The sequence below is a fragment of the Carlito syrichta genome, unplaced genomic scaffold, assembly GCF_000164805.1.
Source record: "Carlito syrichta isolate Samal-C Ts95f unplaced genomic scaffold, Tarsius_syrichta-2.0.1 Scaffold169016, whole genome shotgun sequence".
NCBI classification, from domain to species: domain Eukaryota; kingdom Metazoa; phylum Chordata; class Mammalia; order Primates; family Tarsiidae; genus Carlito; species Carlito syrichta.
This window is the reverse complement of record NW_007113112.1, coordinates 136034-157162: the sequence shown is the minus strand read 5'-3', so window position 1 is coordinate 157162 and position 21129 is coordinate 136034. Positions and strand designations below refer to the sequence as shown.

At 40.7% G+C, this 21129-nt stretch overlaps 1 protein-coding gene across 1 annotated transcript in view; it reads right to left on the bottom strand.

Moving 5' to 3' along the window:
• LOC103252573 (katanin p60 ATPase-containing subunit A-like 1) overlaps nt 1-21129 on the bottom strand; it is an 82832-nt gene that overhangs the window by 48852 nt on the left and 12851 nt on the right. The window contains exons 2-3 of the mRNA XM_021709153.1: nt 11503-11678; nt 8396-8556 (exon numbers count right to left, since the gene is read on the bottom strand). Of these exons, the coding sequence (XP_021564828.1) occupies nt 8396-8556; nt 11503-11664 (323 nt within the window). The 5' untranslated portion in view covers nt 11665-11678. The remainder of the gene's footprint in view (nt 1-8395; nt 8557-11502; nt 11679-21129) is intronic.

The following is a 21129-nucleotide window of genomic DNA, read 5'->3' as shown; positions in this document are numbered from 1 at the left end:
AAAAAGAAAAGTTACTAAGCCTGTCTATTTGACCACTTCAAAGTGGGAGGGACAGTACGATAACATTCCTAATTCTTTAGTCTGATGGTTCCACCACTCCTAGGCAAGTTAATGACTTGGTTATATCTTGCTTTTCTTTGGCGCTAAAGATAGGCCATTGTCTTTTCCATTCAATTCTAAAAAATTTTAACTGTGAATAACCTAAGATATTTAGTTTATTTTCTGCCTAACTCTAGAGACCTTAAAACTAGATGGGCAATGATGTTTTTCAGATAATCAGGAGTATACAACCTCTACAAATAATAAGATAGTATCAGATGAACTTTAGATAAAATCTCATTTGTCTTTGTCCAGCTTATAAACAACGTCTGGGATTATTCTACAGTAAAACAACAGGACACTTAGAGTATATGACACAGCCCCAGCATTCAAGAAGCCAATACTTTAGCTCAAACAACATACAGATGACACTGGGCATTGCCGTCTGTCCACACCTAAATCATACAACTAAAGCCTTGCTGAAAAAGAGTTCCCAACTCAACTACAAATAAAGGTCATCAAAAACAAGAAGGTATAGGATAAGACTATCAAGAACTTATGATAATAGAACTATAAAAATAATCTAGAGAAACAACAAAAATAAATAAGCTGAAAACCTCCTCACAATAAACATGTAGGAATTCTGGGTAAAATATAGCAAACATCCTTGAATATACATAGCTGATCTTACCAGGAGGTAAGCGAAATACTTAACGGGCTAAAATGAGAGAGAGAGATAGACAGACAGACAGAACTGCAAGCCCAAGAGCTGATGGCATGACCATCCTTTAGGGTTTCCGGGCCTCAGACACCTGAAAGTTTGAGGTGTGAGTGAGACCTGAGACCCTGAGTCCACACAAGTCAAAGACGTTAAACTGAGACTACCATATAAAGCCAGGACCCTCAAAGGGCAAAACCTCAGCAAAAGGGTAGGATTTAAAACACACAGAAGAAATAAGCACACACTTATCTACCTGGGTATATGTTCTATATTTGTGGAGGCAAAAATCTCCTCTAGATATAGTAAGAAGGCTGGGTTCGGTGGCTCAGCCTGTAATCCTAGCACTTTGGGAGGCCAAAGCGAGTGAACTGCCTGAGTCTGCAGGTTCAAGACCAGACTGGGCAAGTTGGTTAGACTTCGTGTCTACAATTAAAAAAAAAATTAGCCAGGTGTGGTAGTGCGCGCCTGTAGTCCTGGCTACTTGGAAGGCTGAGGCGGAAGGATCCCCGGAGCCCAGTAGGTCGATGCTGGGGTGGTTGTAAGCATGCCACTGCACTCCAGCCTGGGCCACAAAATGAGACTCCAACTCAAAAAAAAAAAAAGAGAAATAGTAACCAAAGGCCCATCCTCATGTGACTGGGACTCAGTGTTATACTTCCTTAAGCAAATAAACTGACTTAAAAGGGGTCCTGGGCAGGCGACCTCCCTGTGGCACCTAGCTAAAGCAAACACAAGAGTCACATCCCCTCCTAAGTCAACCATACATTGGAATGACAGATTAAAACCTTGCTGGAGAGACATTCTCAATTTGACAAGACTCATCAGAAATAACAAAGAGCAAGATAACTCTCAACAACTTCTGATAATAGAACTGCCAGTTACAGGCTATAAAGTAAATGCTTACAATGATCAAGAGCATTAAAAAATGTGAGCAAAAGATGCACATCCTAAGTAGTATAAGTAAAAATAAATCCCTACTTAGACCATTTATTAGTGAGATTGTTTAACACAAAAGACAAAAAATAAACTCTTAAAAACATTGAGAGAGAAAAGATAGGTTACCTACGAAGAAACAACAACAGACTGATAACACAAGTCCGAAGGCAAAATAACACCATCACTAATGTCATCTTCAAACCACAGAGAATAACCACGAACCTGGTACTCTACTCAGGAGTGCCAGAAAAATACAGATATTTTGAGACAAAAACAGTTTACCTCTAATAGAGACCTCTGCTGTAAGAAACACTAAACATTCTTCAGCAAAGATGAAACTGAAATGCAGAAATAGGAATGAACAAGGAATGATAAACAAAGCTGTTGGATAAGTCTAAACAAGCATTTGCCTGAAGCAGTTTTTCAACACCCATCTGCTGAATGTTCACAAGGGCCAAGCAAGTTTTTGGTGCTGCAGGTACTGCAGTAAACAAACCCAAGGCCTGACCTCAGGGAGCTTACGATCTAGCAGGGAGGGGCGAGATGCAATGAACACACACAGAACACAATGCCAGGTGGCTGGCAGTAAGTCCTATGATGTCACAGGCGAAGGGGCAAATATTCCAAGGAGGGTGGTCAGGGTAGGATGCTAAGTGACATGTGAACAAAAACCTAAAAGAGGTGGGGGCATCAGCCATGAACATCAAGTGGGGTGGTTGGGAGGGGCCGGTGATGAAAGAGACAGGCTAAGTGACTTTTCCTCAGAGACACCATGTGCCAGGGCTTGGGGGACCCCCTCGCAGCCTGGTTGCTTGCAAGCTCTGGGCAAAGGTAACACAAGCAGGACAGCAGGGACCATCCTTCCTAGTCTTGCGTCCACACGGGCCCACACCTTATGGGTACTGAGTGTCAGCCTGAAATAAAGACACCAAGAGCCGAGAGCGGAGGACTAGGGAATGCCAAGCAGAAGACAAGACAGAAAGGAATTAGGCAAGAGTCAGAAGAAAGGATTAAAGAGGAAGAAAAGCAGAATGGTGAAATGTCACAAAAGCTGAAGAGGGAAAAGTGAGCTCGTTCCAAAGAAGATGGTAGCATGGTCAAGGGTGACAAAGTAAGAACAACCTGAGAACAGGCAGTCTGTCATTCAATTAGAAAGTTGACTGGAAAGCCGGGACTTCTCATGATGAAAGGAAAAAGGCAACAGATGCACACACAGCTGGACCGATGGACCCTGCGCCACCCAGCGGCTGGCAGCGGAGGGGACACAGCACTGGTCCCGGGCAGCTAGGCAAGGGCCTTGCGGAGAAATTGTGTTGTGCTGGGCTTCCTCTACCACCACTATCTTGTTCCCACTCCTTAGTTTAACTCTAATGAGTTATAACCTCTATCTTTCAAATACCTTTTCTGTAACATAAAAAAGAGAAATGCCAAGTTTGGGGGTCACTTATTGTAATAAATAGCCAGAAATTTCAAAGGAGTGACTTCTGAGTTGTATAAAATAAGACAAGTGCTTCCTAGAAAATCTTACATCAAAGGAACGAGAAAAGAAAACAGCAAATGGAATGTCCTCCACCCTTGGGACACTTTAGACCACAACTGTGATCCTCAAAGACTCCTGCCTCCCCAGTCCTCAGTCATGCTTTGTTCTCCTCACTAAAATGATCGCAAGGACCTACACACGCGGTCACCTCTGTGCCTGCCCACCGCCTGCACCCACTCCCCTGCCACCCCTGCACCCACGCCTCCATCACCCCTGCCTCCTGCCTGTGAGTAGCTACCCACACGCTTCCTGTGCGTTTGGTCCTGCCTTCTCCTGTCCATCAAGGACACCGCCCGGCAGTCGTCCACTTCACACGAGCATCACCAACATCCACGTCCACTGCAGCATCTCCCTCGGCATGCAAACATCCTCAGGCCGGTCTCTCTGAAACAGCAAACCTTGCCTGTCTTTCCAACTACCACTCATCTTCTCTGTTCCATCATCCAGCAGGACTTGCTGACACAATCCTCCTCCGTCCCTCCTGTCCCATCCTCTGAACGCACGCCTCCACTCTCCACCACTCCTCAAGGCCGGTTCGCAAGGCCACCAGTGAAAGAGCTTGTGCTGCTAAATCCAATCCAGCTCCCAGTCCTTCTCCTAGTGACCCATGAGCAGCATTTGAGAAAGTAACTTTGAATCTTTAAGCCTCAGTTTCCTCTTCTAAAAACAGGGATGATCATGATAGTATGGATTTGAGAGGTAGAGCCGAAGATTAAAGAGAAACCATGTAAACCCCCAGTAACTGCTCAGTTAAGAACTCAAGAAACGTCGGCTATTATTGTGGTTAATCAGCCCTGCTCCCCACATTCTGCTCACAGTCTGAAAATAGAGTCCATCTAATACTGGAAACAGAATTCTGGAAGAGAACAAGACTCCAGAATGCTAAGATGAGGATTATCTCAACTTGCCAACAGTATTAGGCAAATAGCCTACTATAAAGAGGCAAATAACCTACTAAGCTCTCTTAAAGTCGGGTTCTCATTTCTAACTCCCATTTGACAGCTAGGCCTAGATATTTCATTATCTGCTGCAATTTTTCTTTTTCATTAATCACCAAATCCAGGCCATTCTACCTCAGTAACTGCCCTCACACCATCTTCAGGACCATATGTGTGAGGGCAGGGAGGATGCCTGTTTTTGCAACCCTCCATATGTGGACAGCACTGCGCACAGGGCTTGGCAGTAACAGGTGCCAGCATCCTACAGGCAATCTCATTTCAACATACACTTTACAGAAGGAAAATGAGGCAGAGAAATGAACTTGCAGAACCACTCAATTCATAGTGGAACTCATACAAAAACATGCGCTCCGACCTTCTTTTTTTGAGTTGGAGTCTCACCCTGTCACCCAGACTGGAGTGCAGTGGCCGTTCCCGGCCACCGCAGCCTCGACCTGCTGGGCTCCAGCAATCCTTCCACTTCAGCCTTCCGAGTAGCTGGAATTACAGGCATGCGCTACCACGCCCGGCTGGTTTTTTGATTTATTGTAGAGATGAGGTCTCACCAAGTTGCCCAGGCGGGTCTCGAACCCGCGGGCTCAGGCAATCCACTCACCTCAGCCTCCCAAAGTGCTGGGATTATAGATCGAGCCACTGAGCCCAGCTCGCTCCGACCTAATAACCCCAGGAAACTGACTAAGCCAGAGCCTGCGCGAAATGTTTGTATGGATGAGATGGTCAATTACTCTCTATTAAGTACCTGCATTTGGTCTTACCTGATCTTTTTCACTGCAAATTGGGATTTTAAATGCTCCTGGTCATTTAACTACGTGAGTACCCAAAGAAACATAAGGCAACAACTTTAATATTAAGTCAATAAGAATTTCTGCTTTGCTGAAATTCTATAGAATAGTACTAATTTGATTTTTTAAATCAATCTTCCTATCTATATGTCATCTCCCTCAGTTCTTGATGAAATGACATTATAGACGGCCTACTCGAGTTTCAGAGCACCTATGCAGAACAGCAAAATGACTAATTCCAGGCTTATGTTTCCTGTTCTTACTGCTACCTCTCCCAAAAGATTAGTAACCTAAAAAGACCTACAACTTGGAAGCATCAACTGGTACTGTACAGCCATTATAGAGAACAGAGGTTCCTCAAAAAGTTAAAAACAGAACTACTTTGTGATCCAGCAATCCCACTTCTGAGTATGTAGCCAAAGAAAATAAAATCCAATCAAAGAGATCTCTGCACTCCCTTGTTCATTTCAGCATGACTGACAATAGTCAAGATATGGAAACAAATTAAATACCCACTGGCAGATGAATGGATTTAAAAATGTATGGCATGTATGTATGTGCTTATGTGTTTCAGTGACACAGAATGAGTAAGTTCTGGAGCTCTAATCTACAGCAAGGTGACTAGACGTCACAATACTGAAAACTTGAAATTTGTTAGGAGGGTAGATCTTAAGTGTTCTGACCACAAAATGAAAAAAGAAAAAAAGGATAAGCTATGTGAGGTAACCAATAAGCGAATTAACTTCTTGTGGCAGGTTAATTACACAATGTACATCAAATCATCAAGTTGTATACCTTAAATATATACAATTTTTAACTGTCAACTATACTTCAATAAAGCTGGGGGGGAAAGACCTACCATATTCATTTTTTAAGCTAAAAAAAAGAAGACTTTATTGAATATATGCTATGTCAAATACTCCTCCAATATTACAAAATCTGAAATTTCTCATTTCTAACTCCTATTCAACAGTTCGGGCTAGATATTTCATATCTGCTCCAATTTTTCATGGCCTCAGGTCGCACTGGAAGAGCCCAACTCATGACAGAGAACATACCTAATCAGCCTACATGTAAATGTTATAAAATCATTTCATTAACACAAGGACTATTTTGAGTTAGAATGCTAAAGAATAAGTTCTAGCCGGGCTCGGTGGCTCAGCCTGTAATCCCACGCCTTTGGGAGGCTGAGGTGAGTGGATTGCCTGAGCCCGTGGGTTCAAGACCCACCTGGGCAATTTGGCAAGACCTCATCTCTACAATAAATCAAAAATTAGCCGGGCGTGGCAGCGCGCGCCTGTAGTTCCAGCTACTTGGAAGGCTGAGGCGGAAGGTTCGCCAGAGCCCAGCAGGTCGAGGCTGTAGTGGCCAGGAGTGTGCCACTGCACTCCAGTCTGGGCGACAGAGTGAGACTCCAACTCAAAAAAAAAAAAAAAAAGAAATGAACTGTGGTGCTTTAGCAACTCAGAATATTTATTCTTATGTTTAAAGTTATTGTCAGCTTTTAGTTTTAAACTAGAAGTATGTTTCAGAATTAGTGACTGCCAGCAAAAAACAAAGTATTTCATTATACACACATACAGAAAAATTTCAAGCTCTGACAGATGAAAATGCCATTCCTTTTTTTTCATGTTTACTTTGGGGCTTCCATGGGAACAATCTTAGGACTCTTGAATCACTGCCTTTTGAGGGATAAGGGCTACCTTAAGCTAAACACCTGAAGGTGGTTATTAACACACCGGAGGAAAAGAACATCACTGGAGACCTTAAAAAATATCTTCATCCAGGGTTTTCACAATGAAAATTACAAAATTATCTGTTACTCAGTGGAAACAATACTAAAGGAATAAATTAACCACTTTTCACAGTTCTTAAAATGTTTTTAGAAAACTTTAAGAAATCAATACATGAAACAGATTGTCACAGCTACTGACCAAAGAAAACCTTCCTTTCTGTGGCACAACACTCTGGCCACAACATCACTCCACAAGAAAGCCAGAGACTTAAACTCAGCTCTCGATCTAGCCTTGCTTACAAGGTGGGATCTCTCGGGCTTCAGATTTCTCACTGTGAAACCAATGGTGTTGTTCATTCAGTGTTGGCTGGGTGCCTGCTGTGTGCCAAACCCAGGGTTAGCAGAGGAAGTTTGTTATCTGATTTTTGATTTAAGTAAATAAAACCATGGTCCTGCTTCTTGCAAAGTTCCTGATCCTGTAAAGAGATCAATACATGCAACCCAGTAACTGCAACAAACAAACTGCTGTGCCTGGGCACATCGAAAAAGGCTGTGGAGGGGACCGCTGAGCCAAGACTCCAAGAACGAGTCTGAGCTGCTTAGAGGCAGAGATCGCAGGATTCCTTGAAGAAAGGATAGACTGTACGACAAGACAAGAAAGGGTGAGAAGAAAGAGGCTTCCCAGAGATGATGCCCAGGCAGGGGTCAGAGGCAACTGGTGGGAGAGAAACTGGGAGCTTGGTGTGCTGCGCTGAGGATGTGGCCTTCAGGTCACAAGCCAGGTCCACATGACCAGTCAGGTTCCTGCCACACTGACACTCTGGAAAGGCCCAACCAGGTAAATCCAATTTCTCCACCATTCCGTTTGACATTTTAGAGTCTCTTCAAGCAAACACCAAAAGACAACCTGAGTTTTGATGTTGATATTTTGAAACTTAAAAGACCTCTCTTAAGTGATAAATTTTAGGATAGCATTCGAGTGCTATTGTTATGAATACAGCAATAAAGCATTCTAAAAGCAAGATACAAGACAAGTGATTTACTTTTGCTCTTTAACAATTATGAAATCTTAAACCTGTAAATGTGAAAATTAAAAACAGATATGAAATGTACACACTCCCAGAGAAGGGCTTGGTGGCTCATGCCTATAATCTTAGTACTTTGGGAGTCCGAGGTGGGAGGATGGCTTGAGGCCAGGAGTTCAAGACCAGCCTGGGCAACACAGCAAGATTCCACCTCTACTCACCCCCCAAAATTTTTTTAATTAGCCAAGTGTGGCAGTGCATGCCTGATTACTTAGTAGGCTGAGGCAGGAGGATCACCTAAACCCAGCAGACCAATGCTGCAGTGAGCTATGATCATGCCACTACATTCCAGCCTGGGCTGGAGTGAGAGCCTGTCTTAAAAAAACAACAAATTAACTGGGCATGGTGGCGCATGCCTGTATTCCCAGCTACTTGGAAGGCTGAGGTGGAAGGATTGCCTGAGCCCAGCAGGTCAAGGCTGGGGTGGCCATGAGTGTGCCACTGCACTCCAGCCTGGGCAAGAGTCAGAGTTCAACTCAAAACAACAACAACAAAGTACATGCCCCTTAAAGTGCTTTTTCACATTTTGTTCAAATCAAGCTTCACTCTGAATAGCAACGACTAGAAGTCCCTGAAGAGTAGATAAAGTCCCGTTTACCTGTGCTCTGCAGGAACAGGGGGTGGCCACACAGCAGGATCTCGAAATGGCTCATCTGGACAGGACACAGGGAAATCTGGGGGCTTGTCGATTTTAAAACTTTCTAAGGTGCTGACGATACTTTTAACTTGTTCATATTCTTCCAATAATTCCTGCCGAACCTTAAAAAATATATAGCCTTTATGCTAGAAACCATTTAAAGATCTTATAAATTAAAAATAAACTGCTATAACATGCAAGTTTTCTTAATATCAAAGTGTGCAAAATGAATAATTAAAACATATTCAAAGAGACAAAGAACTATGTAAAGTAATATAGAGAAAAGGGCAGAAATTAGTTTGAAAAAAGACAATTATATACCTTTTAATAAGAGAAAACAGTATATATATATCTCATAATAGAACACTATTTCTACCAAAGAATATGATTGATCATTAATACAATTTGAAACAGGCAACTAAGTCAGTAACAAGCTAACCATTCCCAGAAATCTAAAATGTTATGCTAAATCCTTTTAGTATATTCATAAATAAATGCCAAAAAATTGTCAGCCAAAATTTTCACCAGCATTTCCTATCCCCAATATCACTAAATATAAAATGCCTGGCCTAAGTGTCTGAAAGCTGGAAGCAGTGTGATACTATGAATTGCACATTCCTGACTTCTATTTAAATTCTCCTTCACCTAAAATCGGAATTCTTTCAACCTTATCTAAATTCTTTCAAGTCCTGGGTAAAGTTTATTCTGAGTTCAAAGGCAAGATTTTTTTCCTATTATTTAAAAAACTTAACGAGTACCTACTCTGAAGAAATTCTTCTGTTTTCAAACTCTGAGCCCAAACTAATTCTCAAAAGCAACCAGATAAAGATTAAAAATTACATTTATAAATTCACTTTATCAATTCTGATGTTTTTTCACCAGAAAGCTACATTTTACTATAAAGCAGAACATAAGAATCTTTATCCTGGATAACATATTAAAAGAAACATATGACACTCTGATTTCTCTTCAGATTTTAAAGGAACATATGAAGGAGTTACAGAACCAAAGAAAAAGAAAAATCTAGGTAAAATTCAATTGTTAATATATGTAATAAAATTTCAGAACTCAATGGAAAAAAATACAACAGAAATATCTGAAAAGAAATGGTCGCTATTTAACATATACAATTAAGAACTGGTCAAAAATATTTCCATACTAGATTAATAAACCATCCTGCCTGTGGCTAACAGGAAAGACAGGAAAAAAACAACTAAAACTTTTACCATGAGTTAGAGCAAGTATGTTGTCCTCACTCAACATAATTTGGTAACACTTAAGTTGGAAAATGAGCCAAATTTACCCTCAAAATTTAGTAAAACATCAATTTCTGACTAGTGGAAAAATTAGAAGAAACACTTGAAAGACATTAATACATGAAATGGAAACTTCAAAGAAATGCTTGACTTTGTCCTTTTAATGTTTAAAAGATTTTAAGTGGGGACAGTAAGCGGGGAGAGCTTGTTCTGGCAGCACAAACACCACAACTGGAACGACACTGAGCCTGGCATGGCCACTGCGCAGGGATGCCACGCAAACTGGTTAAGTATCACATGTTCTGACATATGTTTTCTGAAAAGTATAGTATATTGTTTTACTGTAACAGCTGAAAACTACAACCTTAATTAGTAAGCCCTTATGAACCAAAAGTCAATTTTGTCTAACTAACCTTTACTGAAGATGAACGAAAGGTTTTATTTAATTATTTTCTTAAAGAAAGATATATTGGTAGCCTGGCGTGGTAGTTCATGCCTGTAATCCCAGCACTTTGGGAGGTGAAGGTAAAAGGACTGCCCAAGAGTTCGAGACTGGCCTGGGCAACTTGGCGAGACCTCATCTCTACCATAAATCAGAAAATTAACCAGGCATGGTGGCGTACGCCTGTAGTTCCAGCTTCTTGGGAAGCCAACGTGGGAGGATGGCCTGAGCCCAGCAGGTCGAGGCTGCAGTGGCTGAAGACAGAGTGAGACTCCAAATAAATAAATAAGTAAAAGATGTATTGCTTATAAGCACTATTTGTTAAAAAAAAAATTTGTGGTGGAAGGCATCTACATTTACCACTATGCCATCAATGTACTTTTAAATAAATTCTTTTTTTGAAGTTACAATGAATTTTAAATTGGGGCACTGAAGCAAGAACGATGTTAAAAGATATTAATCAATTAAAATATTAAATGTAAATTAAATTTTAAAAGTAAGTGGGAAATTATAATTCAAGTTTTACTAACTGTGCTATTAATCAAGTTTTATAGTCAAAAGACAGCAAATATCCTATTACCATTTCTTATTGGATTACAGACCCATTTGTATTTGTAAGTCTTTCAGAAGATGAGGAAACTTTCTTAAGGAAAAATTTTATGAAATAGGTCAATACTGCATGCGAAAATGAAAGGGGAGAGGCAAGCAGAAATACTTTATTTCAAAAATTGATAGTCACACTCAATTAGGTAAACTGATTTCAAAATTTAAAAATTAAAAGTAGATTCAATTAGAATTGAATATTTTCAAAATATACCTCATGAAATACAAGATTAAAATTTTAAAAATAGTTGGGCTTGGTGGCTCAGCCTGTAATCCCGCGCCTTGGGAGGCTGAGGTGAGTGGACTGCCTGAGCCCGCAGGTTCAGGACCCGCCTGGGCAACTTGGTGAGACCTCAGTTCTCTGGTGAGAACTCAGCGCGTGCCTGTAGTTCCAGCTACTTGGAAGGCTGAGGCGGAAGGATCGCTGGAGCCCAGCAGGTCGAGGCTGCAGTGGCCGGGAGCGGCCACTGCACTCCAGTCTGGGCGACAGAGTGAGACTCCAATTCAAAAAATAAAAATAAAATAAATAAATAAAAAAAAATAAAAATAAATTTTTAAAATATTACCTAGGCAAGCCATTAGAAAATTATGTCAAATTTTAAAAATATGACCTAGGCAAGCCATTAGAAAATTATTCCAAGTACCTTTCAAATATATTTCAGTATTCAGACAAGTAAGAACTATTTATACAATTTCAAACACAACACGAATCTCTCAGGTGCACCAGCTACTGCCCCTAGTCATGGACCACATCCCCGAGGTCTTACCTGCTGCCACTTGCCCTTGATGGCAGGGTCCCTGACGGACTGGCAGTGTCTCTGAATCTGCTGAAGCACTCCCTGGTAGTACACCATAGAGGAGTCATAGTTTCCAAGAAGGGCATATTCCCTTCCTTTCTTTGCATTGTCACAAATCTCAGCCAAGTTCATCTTCTTTCAGAGACCTAAACATCAAATAGAACGACTCTTTTAAAGACTGCAGCACTGACTTTAAAACATTTTTTAATTATTCCTTAAAAGATCTGCTTCTAACTACTTTGAATGTCAAAATGGTTACTTTTCATCCTTTGAGGTTATCTGAATGCATCTTATAATACTGAACAAAGTTTCCCATTTTGGAAGACAAAGAGGATCACAAAAAACACCCGAGGCGACCATAGGGAGAGGATGTACAGCTCTCAACTACGGATCTATTTACAGATGCATCAACTGGGCGCTGATTTTCCTTGTCCATTTATAATGATCACAAGTTGCAGTAATTGTAAAGATGACCTCGCTTTGTATTATTCTATTCTTGACAACATAAAAAAGAATATCATATAAATACAGCAATATACTCTATTTTCCACTGATGTCAATCAAATTATAGTCCTGCAGAAATTAAATTAGAACTGCGGAAATTAGGTCTTACTAAAACTTCTTGGTCCCCAAAATAAAGAGTGACACATAAGGAATGCATTTTAAAGGAATAGTGTAAAGTTGTCTGTGCATTTTTATGTGCATTTAATAGCCTCATAAACTTAAATATCTAATCAAAACCTATGAATTAAAGGATCTAAACCCTGTTGCTTCTCCATTTGTAATCCTGTCGCTTCTCCATTTGTAATCCTGTCATTCCCCATAGCTTTTTGGTTGTACAAATAACTGTCATTAACCTTGTTCTTTCTATAAGATGAGTACCCTCTAACCCTCTGGTTTCCACCAAAGCTCCCTAGCCCGGTAATTCTGGCTTTTCAAAATCCTCCTCCAATCATCCAACAAAGATACTTTTCTCCCAAGACTACAAAGAATCAAAATTCTAAAGATACAGAAGAATGATACCCTGGGGAGAGTACAAATTGCCCTCATCTTTTTTCCCAGAACAGAAAACCAGTGACCACACACAGTAGAGACCTTTCCTGCGCCTTTCTGAGGGAATAAACTTTGGTTTGGGGAGCGTGACTCTTCCTCTCTGACTCTCCATTTCTTATCTACTCTTAAGGGGTCAAAGATTCTCAAAATGTAGCATAACTAGTGGCAATCATTTAAAATTTATTCTCCAGCCCAGTCTTTAGAATAAACCTGTTTCTTTCTGTGCTTTGGCATACCATTGGCTCTTACAGGATCCTTGAAGGCAGCCACCTTACTTGAGAATCACACCGCAGCAGACAGTATGCTACTTTTACCAGTAACAATGTCAATGCCCAGTAACTCTACCACAGAATGCTGGACAACCGCGGAAAGTCTAGGCTTCAAATTTAGAACATTAACACAAGACAATAACACCTTATTACACAATTAAGCTGCAATTAATATATCCAACAGAAGCAAGGCTGCTCCATTAAATAAGTTCCTTTTAAAGTTTGTGAAAGCATTAGTTCGAATAAGTGCAGGTAGCCAACTATGAAGGATAAAAACATCTTCATAAAAAGTGGAGGGCGGCAAGCTTTTCCCGGCGGGGACCAGAAAGCCAATATCCTAGGCTTTAAGAACCAACAAGCAAAACGGAGGATAGCATGTAAGCACTTTTATAATGAGACAAAAGTCTCCATAATTTTTATTGATGAAATTCAAACAGTATAATAATAACTACAATTTTCTGAAGACAGGTCTTCTCATGAGAAGAGTGGAACTCTTTCTGGGGATAGACAGTATTTCACTTAGTTGAGATTCAAAGTCAGAATTCCCTTTCATCAAAGTCAACTACAAATGTTCATTAGTGCTGATCTCTAATAGGATTTATGAATTTCATCTTGAAAATGTCTTCTTCCAAAAAGTACCAGTTAGGTACTGCCACATACTGATATCAAATCACTAGCATTGTTGGGAAGGTATAAATAAATTCCTTAAAAGGAATTGACTCTCAGTATTTACCTTTTAGTATGCCATTACATTGCAGATTAATCACTCCAAGTAAAGGTTAGGCTAAAATGCCTCCACTGCACAACTAAATAGATTCTGTAATATGGAAATTTCCTTAACACTTGCTGGAAAACGCTGCTGAAACTGTAGTATGAGCTCAGAAAGTGTGAAGAATGCAACTCCAGGTAAGAACAGAGACCTCACTTCATTTCAACTCATGACAGCATAGAAAACTATATAAAGTGATTTGACAGTTCAAACATTAGTTGCCATCAACTGATTTTACCACAGTATTATTTTGATATAAGCACTGTTTTGTCTTATGATTTTAGGTTGAATTCATTAAGAAACATTAGCAAGTCTACAGCAAAAACTGATTTCTAAAGCCACTCAGTGTTCAATAACAGTGACCGAGAGCAGTTCCCAAAATTTCAATCTCAGTACTGGGTTCAAAAATTTGCAAAAACCTGATCACTACACTAAGTCATCAAGTTGCTATCCAGCAGGGAAAGTAAAAATATTCAGCTTCACTGAATTCAACAAAAATTCACGGAACTGACGGCAGCTAAGTCCACAAGAGCAAATGTTTATATGACTTGTTCCGTGCTACATGATAAATTCAAACATTCTCTGCAAATTGCCTGCGACGAAATAAAACAATAGACCTTAAACATCTTACATCTTCACAGCATTAAACATCTGTCCACCTGAAATTTTTTGTGTCTTACAGAACTTCCTACCACCACCAGTTATAACACATCTTAGCATACCACACTTCATTCAGGTTGTACGGAATTCGTGTTCTCTTAACTTTCTGCAAATATTCTTGTCTGCAGTTAATTCACACACTATTCATTAAAACTAATTCAATAACTTCAAACTCAGCACTGACTTCTCACAGAAACAACTGAGCAGTGCTGGTAATATCTGTTAACTCATTAGGAGCCAAGGAAAACCACTCAAAACCATCTGCCTTGATTTTTCATTGATTATTGATGTCTTCAACTCTTAGAGCAACTGTTCTTGCCAAAAGACTAATGGTCTTGAACGAGTTTACTTTCTCCAGACACAATTCTGGGCCTGCTGCAATCAAACACAACTTTGTTAGCCTACCATTGGCAAAGGACTTCCCTGCTTGGCTAACAACGGGAAAGTTGCTCTGGGTGCAGCCTCGTGTTCACTGTTTAATTCCATGAAGGACGCCTACTGGAAAAAGATATCCCTTTTTGAGTTTTCTAGTTTTTCTGGTCATTACTTTCTTGTGAGTTGGGCCTAATGTGATGAGGGCTTAGTCTGCTGTTGTCAGTGCAAACTGTAATTCCTTAACATGTCTGTAGTGTTAAATAGCATAATAAACACAACACTTTGTCATCACATTCAGTAATCCATACTCCACTGTGCTTTAAAAGCATAACATCCAGAGACGATTTTTTTTTTTTTTTTGCCTTTTCTTATTTTGACATGATGATATGCACTAATAATAAAATTATAAAGTAAAATGTCACAATACAGTGGCACGCGTGGCGCTTAAATACTGATTCCAACGCACCAAACAGTAGGGCAAAGTGATAAACAACCACAGACCTTAAGACATGGTCACAGAGACATGGTCTCTGTCACATCCCTCAACTCTGCCACTCTGCCATTCTAACACAAAAGCAACCAGAGACATTATGTAAACAACTAAGTGTGGTGGTGTTCCAATAAAATCTTATTTACACATACTAAAATCTGGATTTCACTTGATTTCCACATGTCACAAAATAATACTTGTGGTTTGTTTTTGTTTTTCTAGTCATTTAAAAATGCAAAAATCATTCCTAGCTCACGGGCAGTTCAAGAACAAGTGGCGGCAGTCTTCGGCCTCTGAATTGCAATGTTAACTCTTGCCTTCAGCTTCTGGCTTAAGAATCTGGGAGGGGAAAAGCAAATTAAAACCCAAAGAAGCAGAACAAAGAACAAAGTCAAAGAAATCAATGAAACAGAAAACAGAAAAACAATAAAAAACATTCCATGTAGCCAAAAACCGGCTCTTCAGAAAGATCAATAAAATGAACAAACCTCTAATAAGATGGACACGGGGAAAGGAGAAAAAGATCCACAAATGACCAAAACCAGAAATGAAGGCGGGCTCTCACTGCAAACCTCAGCACTACTAAAAAGCAAAAGAGGGCTTGATGAAAAGGACACGTTCGGTGATAGCCACAAAACACCAAGGCTTATGCAAGAAGAAACTGACAGTTAATCTGAATAGCCTATATCAATTAATGAAGTTGAATCTGTAATTTAAAACCTTCCCACCAACATACTCATACATACACACACACACACACACACACACACACACACACACATACACACTAGACCCAGATGACTTCACTAGCGAATTCTACCAAGTATCTAAGGAAGAAATAAGACTAATTCCAAATAAACTATCCCAGAAAATAGAAGTAGAAACATTTCCAACTCACAGTTTAAGGCCAAGTTTGCCTGACAGCAAAACCAGATAAAAACCTTACAAGAAAATAACATACCGATATCCATCATGAACATAGAAACAAAAATCTACAAATTTTAGCTAATCAATCCAGTAACTATAAAAAGGATAACGCATTATGACTCAAGAATCTAAGACAATTTATATTTAAAAACCAATCAATGTAACTTGAAGAGAACAGAAATGAAACAAACCTTCAGGATCATCTCAATAAATATAGAAGAAGCATTTGACAAAATTCAACACAATTTATGATAAGAACACTGAGCAAACTAAGCATAAAAGACCATTCCCTCAACCTAGTCATAGACATCCATGAAATACAGCTAACATCACATTTATCATGAAAGACTGAAAGCTGCCCTCTAAGATCAAGTACAAGGCCAAGATATCGGTCTCACCTACTCAACATTCGAACTAGAGGTTCTAACAGAACAACAAGGCACTACAAAAATAAATGGCATACAGACTGCAAAGAAGCAGAACTGATTTTATTTACAGACAGCATGATCATCAGTGGAGAAAATCCTAGGAAAAATCCCAGGAAATCCTTAAACAGCTCCAGAACTAGTAGGTCAGTTGCCTAAGACTACAGAATACAAGGCCAATATACACAATTCAATTGTATTTCTACATACTAACAACAAATACTTGGAAACTAGAACCAAATGTTATCATTCAAAGACATTAAACATTCAGAGCCAAATTTAACAACATATGTGCAAGACCTGTAACCTAAGAACTACCAAAACCTACCAAGAGAAATTAAAGATGGCCTAAACTAATGGCTATACATGTCTGCCTGTGTTTATGGATTAGAACACTCTCTATGGGTAAGACGTCAATTGTCTTGAAAAGTAAGAGTCAGTCAACACAATCCCGGGCAAAATCTCAGTAGCCTTTTTTGTTAAAATTGACAAGCTGATAATAAAGTTTATATGAAAATACAAAAGACAGAACAGATAAAAGTCTAGCAGAAAAAAAGTGGGGCTCACACTACCTGATTTCAAAATTTGCTATAAAGTTACAGTAATCAAGACTGTGGGACTGACGTAACGATAGACACAGAGACCAAAGAAGCACATTACAGCACCCAGGAGTCACACATATACAGCCAATTTTTTTTTCAACAAAGGTTCCAAACCAATCAGGAAAGGACATTTTTTTCCAACAAAAGGGTACAGAAACCACTGGATATCCATAAACAAACAAAAAAGACTGAACGTCCACCCTTACTTCACATCGTACACAAAAATCAACTCAAAATGGATTACTGACCTAAATGTAAGAGTTCAACTATAAAGAAAGCTTCCGGAAGACAACCTAACCCAGGGCACTCTTTTTCTGCACAAGATGCCCAAGCCCCAATTCCCACAGGGCGATTTGAAAAGAGCCAGGTAACATCTGCAGGTGAAGCAGGTTGAATTACAGGAGAGGAACCCCAAGCTCACAGAACCTGAGTCTATTGTGCTGAACGGCATGCATGGCTACCCTTTGCTCAAAGGGAGATACTATGTCTTCCAAGGGCTGTAAGCAAACCTGACCTTTGCTCTGGAGGGAGACACTACCTCTCTCTACCCTCCGAGGCTGTTCCAACTTGGCTCCACTTCAACCTGCTGAGCCCTTCTGCCTCTTCTGTGCGGTCTACTTTTGACATATCACACCTTTTCTCTTTTTTTTGGTTCACTCCCTTACCTTTATGGAGTACATTTTCCACAGATGAGAGGTAAAGCTTTTGGAACTGCTCGTGTCTGAAAATGCCTTTATGCTATAAATAATATTCCATTTGTTTATTTATAACAATAAATTTATATTGTAGTCTACAAATAACAATTTATTCTATAATACATTGTATATATAAAATAACAACTTATTCTATAATGATAATTTGGCCAGCTATCCTAGTTTTGGAAATAATTTTTCTTCACAATGTAAGGCCTTGCTCCATTGCTGTTTAAGTATCCAGCATTTTTTTTCTGAGTTGGCGTCTCACTCTGTCACCCAGGCTGGAGTTCAGTGGCACGCTCACAGTCACCGCAGCCTCGACCTGTTGGGCTCAGGCGATCCTTTTGTCTCAGCCTTCCAAGTAGCTGGAACCACAGTCGCACGCCACCATGCCCGACTAATTTTTTATAGAGATGCGGTCTCGCCAGATTATCCAGTCTGGTCTCAAACCCCTGGCAATCTTCTCGCCTCCACCTCCCAAAGTGCTGCGATTACAGGCGTGAGCCACCATGCCCGGCAAGGTATCCAGTGTTAAAGTAAGAAGACTGAAGTCATTTCAGTTCTGAGTACTTTATATAGTACCAGTTCTTCCCCTTTTCTGGAACTCTTTGACATGAGTTTTCTAGTAGTTTTGGTAATGTGCTTTGAAATGTGTCTGGAGCTCTTTCAATGTAGAAACAATGTCTTTCCATTTTAGAAAAGTTCTGAATTATTTGATAATGACTTTCCACCTTTTCTGTTTTTGCTTCTGAAATGCCTTTTATTCCATCCTTGGGCTGGGCTTCTAACCATCACCTATTTTCCATCTCTCTTTTTGCTCCACTTTCTTGAAGATTTTCTCAACTTTACCATCAAATCATTCTCTCGATTCTTTTTCCTTTTGTTCTACTGAGGTGTATAACTTACTGCTTGGGAAAAACTCTCCAACCAAGTTTTTCCTCTGCCCTCACACCACTACAACTATAATCACAGAAGGCGGTTCTGTGACCAAGTGTGTGGAAGTTTCTCCCCACCCCCACGCGAGCCACTCTGCAGCGGACACCAACTGGGTGTCCTCCAAATAAATGCTGAACACTGCTACCTGGAGACAGTGCCAGATTCCACAGGTAGAGAGGACTAAGTCCCCAAGACTGCCCCCCAGACCCCAGTCACAAGTGCAAGCCTCCAAAACTCCTGGCCAACTGGCTTCAGATTGGAGTTCCCATGATCTCCTTTGATTCAATTAATGTGCTGGATTGGTTCACAGAACTCTGGGAAACACTTATTATAATATAGTAAACATCCATTTATTATAAAGGACACTGTGAAGGATACAGATGCAGAGACGTGCATGGCAAAGTACGGGGACAGGCACAGCACTTTCAAGCCTTCCCTGGGCGCCCATGTGTTCTGCTATCTGGAAGCTCCAGGAACCCAGTTCTCCTGGGTATTTATGGAAGCTTCATGATGCCGCCATTCTCTCAGGGTACAGGGCGGAACCTTCCTAGGATGAGGGTCCTATGACCCCGTGAGAAAGGTGGGGGAAGATTGGCGTCCTGTCTTGGAGCAGGTGAGACAAGGCAGGGGAAGGTTGAAGAGATTGTATCTGGGTATGCCGCTGAGCCTGACATACCCGACAAGGAAACAAAGAACTGTAACAAGGGCTATGGGGGTTATGGCCCAGGAGCCCTGTATGAAAGCCAACATATATGATCCTATACATAACACCACACTCACATAAAGTCCACAAGTCTCAAGCGCACAGCTCAAATTCTCACACTGTGTACACCTCCAGAGTAATCGCTATTCTGACTTCTGACACCACAGACAGGTTTTTTCCTGCTTTAAAAAAAAAAAAAAAAATCAGACCAGGCTCGGTGGCTCAGTCTGTAATTCCAGCACTTTGGGAGCCCAAAGGTTCGAGACTAGCCCGGGCAATTTGGTGAGACCTTGTCTCTACAATAAATCAAAAAATTAGCTGGGTGCTACCACGTGCCTGCAGTTCCAGCTACTTGGAAGGCTGAGGCGGAAGGACGGCCGTAGCCCAGCGGGTAGATGCTGGGGTGGCCCTGAGTGTGCTACTGCACTCCAGCCTGGGCAACAGAGTGAGATTCTAACTCAAAAAAAAAAAAATAAGTCAGCTTTATAGAGATATAATTTTCACCAAATCAAATTCACTGATTTTAAGTGTTCAAGTTGATAAGTTCTGAGACGTGTAGAAATGGCATAACCACCACTACCACCAACCACCACCGAGACAGAGAAAGCTTCCATCACCCCAGAACTCCCTGCTGCCACTCTGCCGTCAAAGCTCAGCCCTCTCCACGCATCCTCTGTTCACTCATCTCATTTTATTGCACATCACATCATGGCACGATACAGACTGCATTCCTTACAGATTGAAGGTTTCTGGCAACCCAGCATGAAGCTGGTGTGTTGGTTACGTTTTCCCAGCAGCACGTGCTCACTTGGTACCTCTGTGTCACATTTTGGTAACCCTCACAGTATTTCAAACACTTCCATTTTTATTCTATCTGGTAATGGTGGGCAGCAATCAGGGATCTTTGATGTTACTATTTTAATTGTTTTGGGGTACCATGAACTGCACCCATATAAGATGGAGAACTTAATATATACAATGGAGTATGTGTTCTGACTGTTTCACTGGAAGTTGGTTCATGAGGTTTGAGGAAAGAAACTATCTCCATCATAAAAGTGCAGGTGAAGCAACAAAATGCTGATGGAGAAGCTGCTGCAAGTTCTCCAGAACTAGCTAAGATTGCTGATGAAGGTGGCTACACCCAGCAGCATATTTTCAATGTAGACGAAACAGCCTGCAATTAGAAGAAACTGTCATTAGGGACTTTCATAGCTAAAGAGGAGAGGCCAATAACTGGCTTCAAGCTTCAGAGGACAGGCCAACTCTTTTGTGAAGGGCTGATGCAGATGGGGACATGAAGTTGACGCCAGTGATCACCGACCATTGTGAAAATCCTCAGGCCCTTAAGAATTATGCTAAATTGGCTGGGTGCGGTGGCACAAGCCTGCAATCCCACCACTTTGGGAGGCTGAGGTGAGGGGATTGCCTGAACCCATGCATTCGAGAACAGCCTGGGCAATTTCGTGAGACCTCGTCTCTACAATAAACCAAAAAAATTAGCTAGGCATGGTAGTGCACACCTGTGGTTCCAGCTACTTGGAAGGCTGAGGCCTCAGCCACCCCAAAACAATTAAAATAGTAACATCAAAGATCCCTGATTGCTGCCCACCATTACCAGATAGAATAAAAATGGAAGTGTTTGAAATACTGTGAGGGTTACCAAAATGTGACACAGAGGTACCAAGTGAGCACG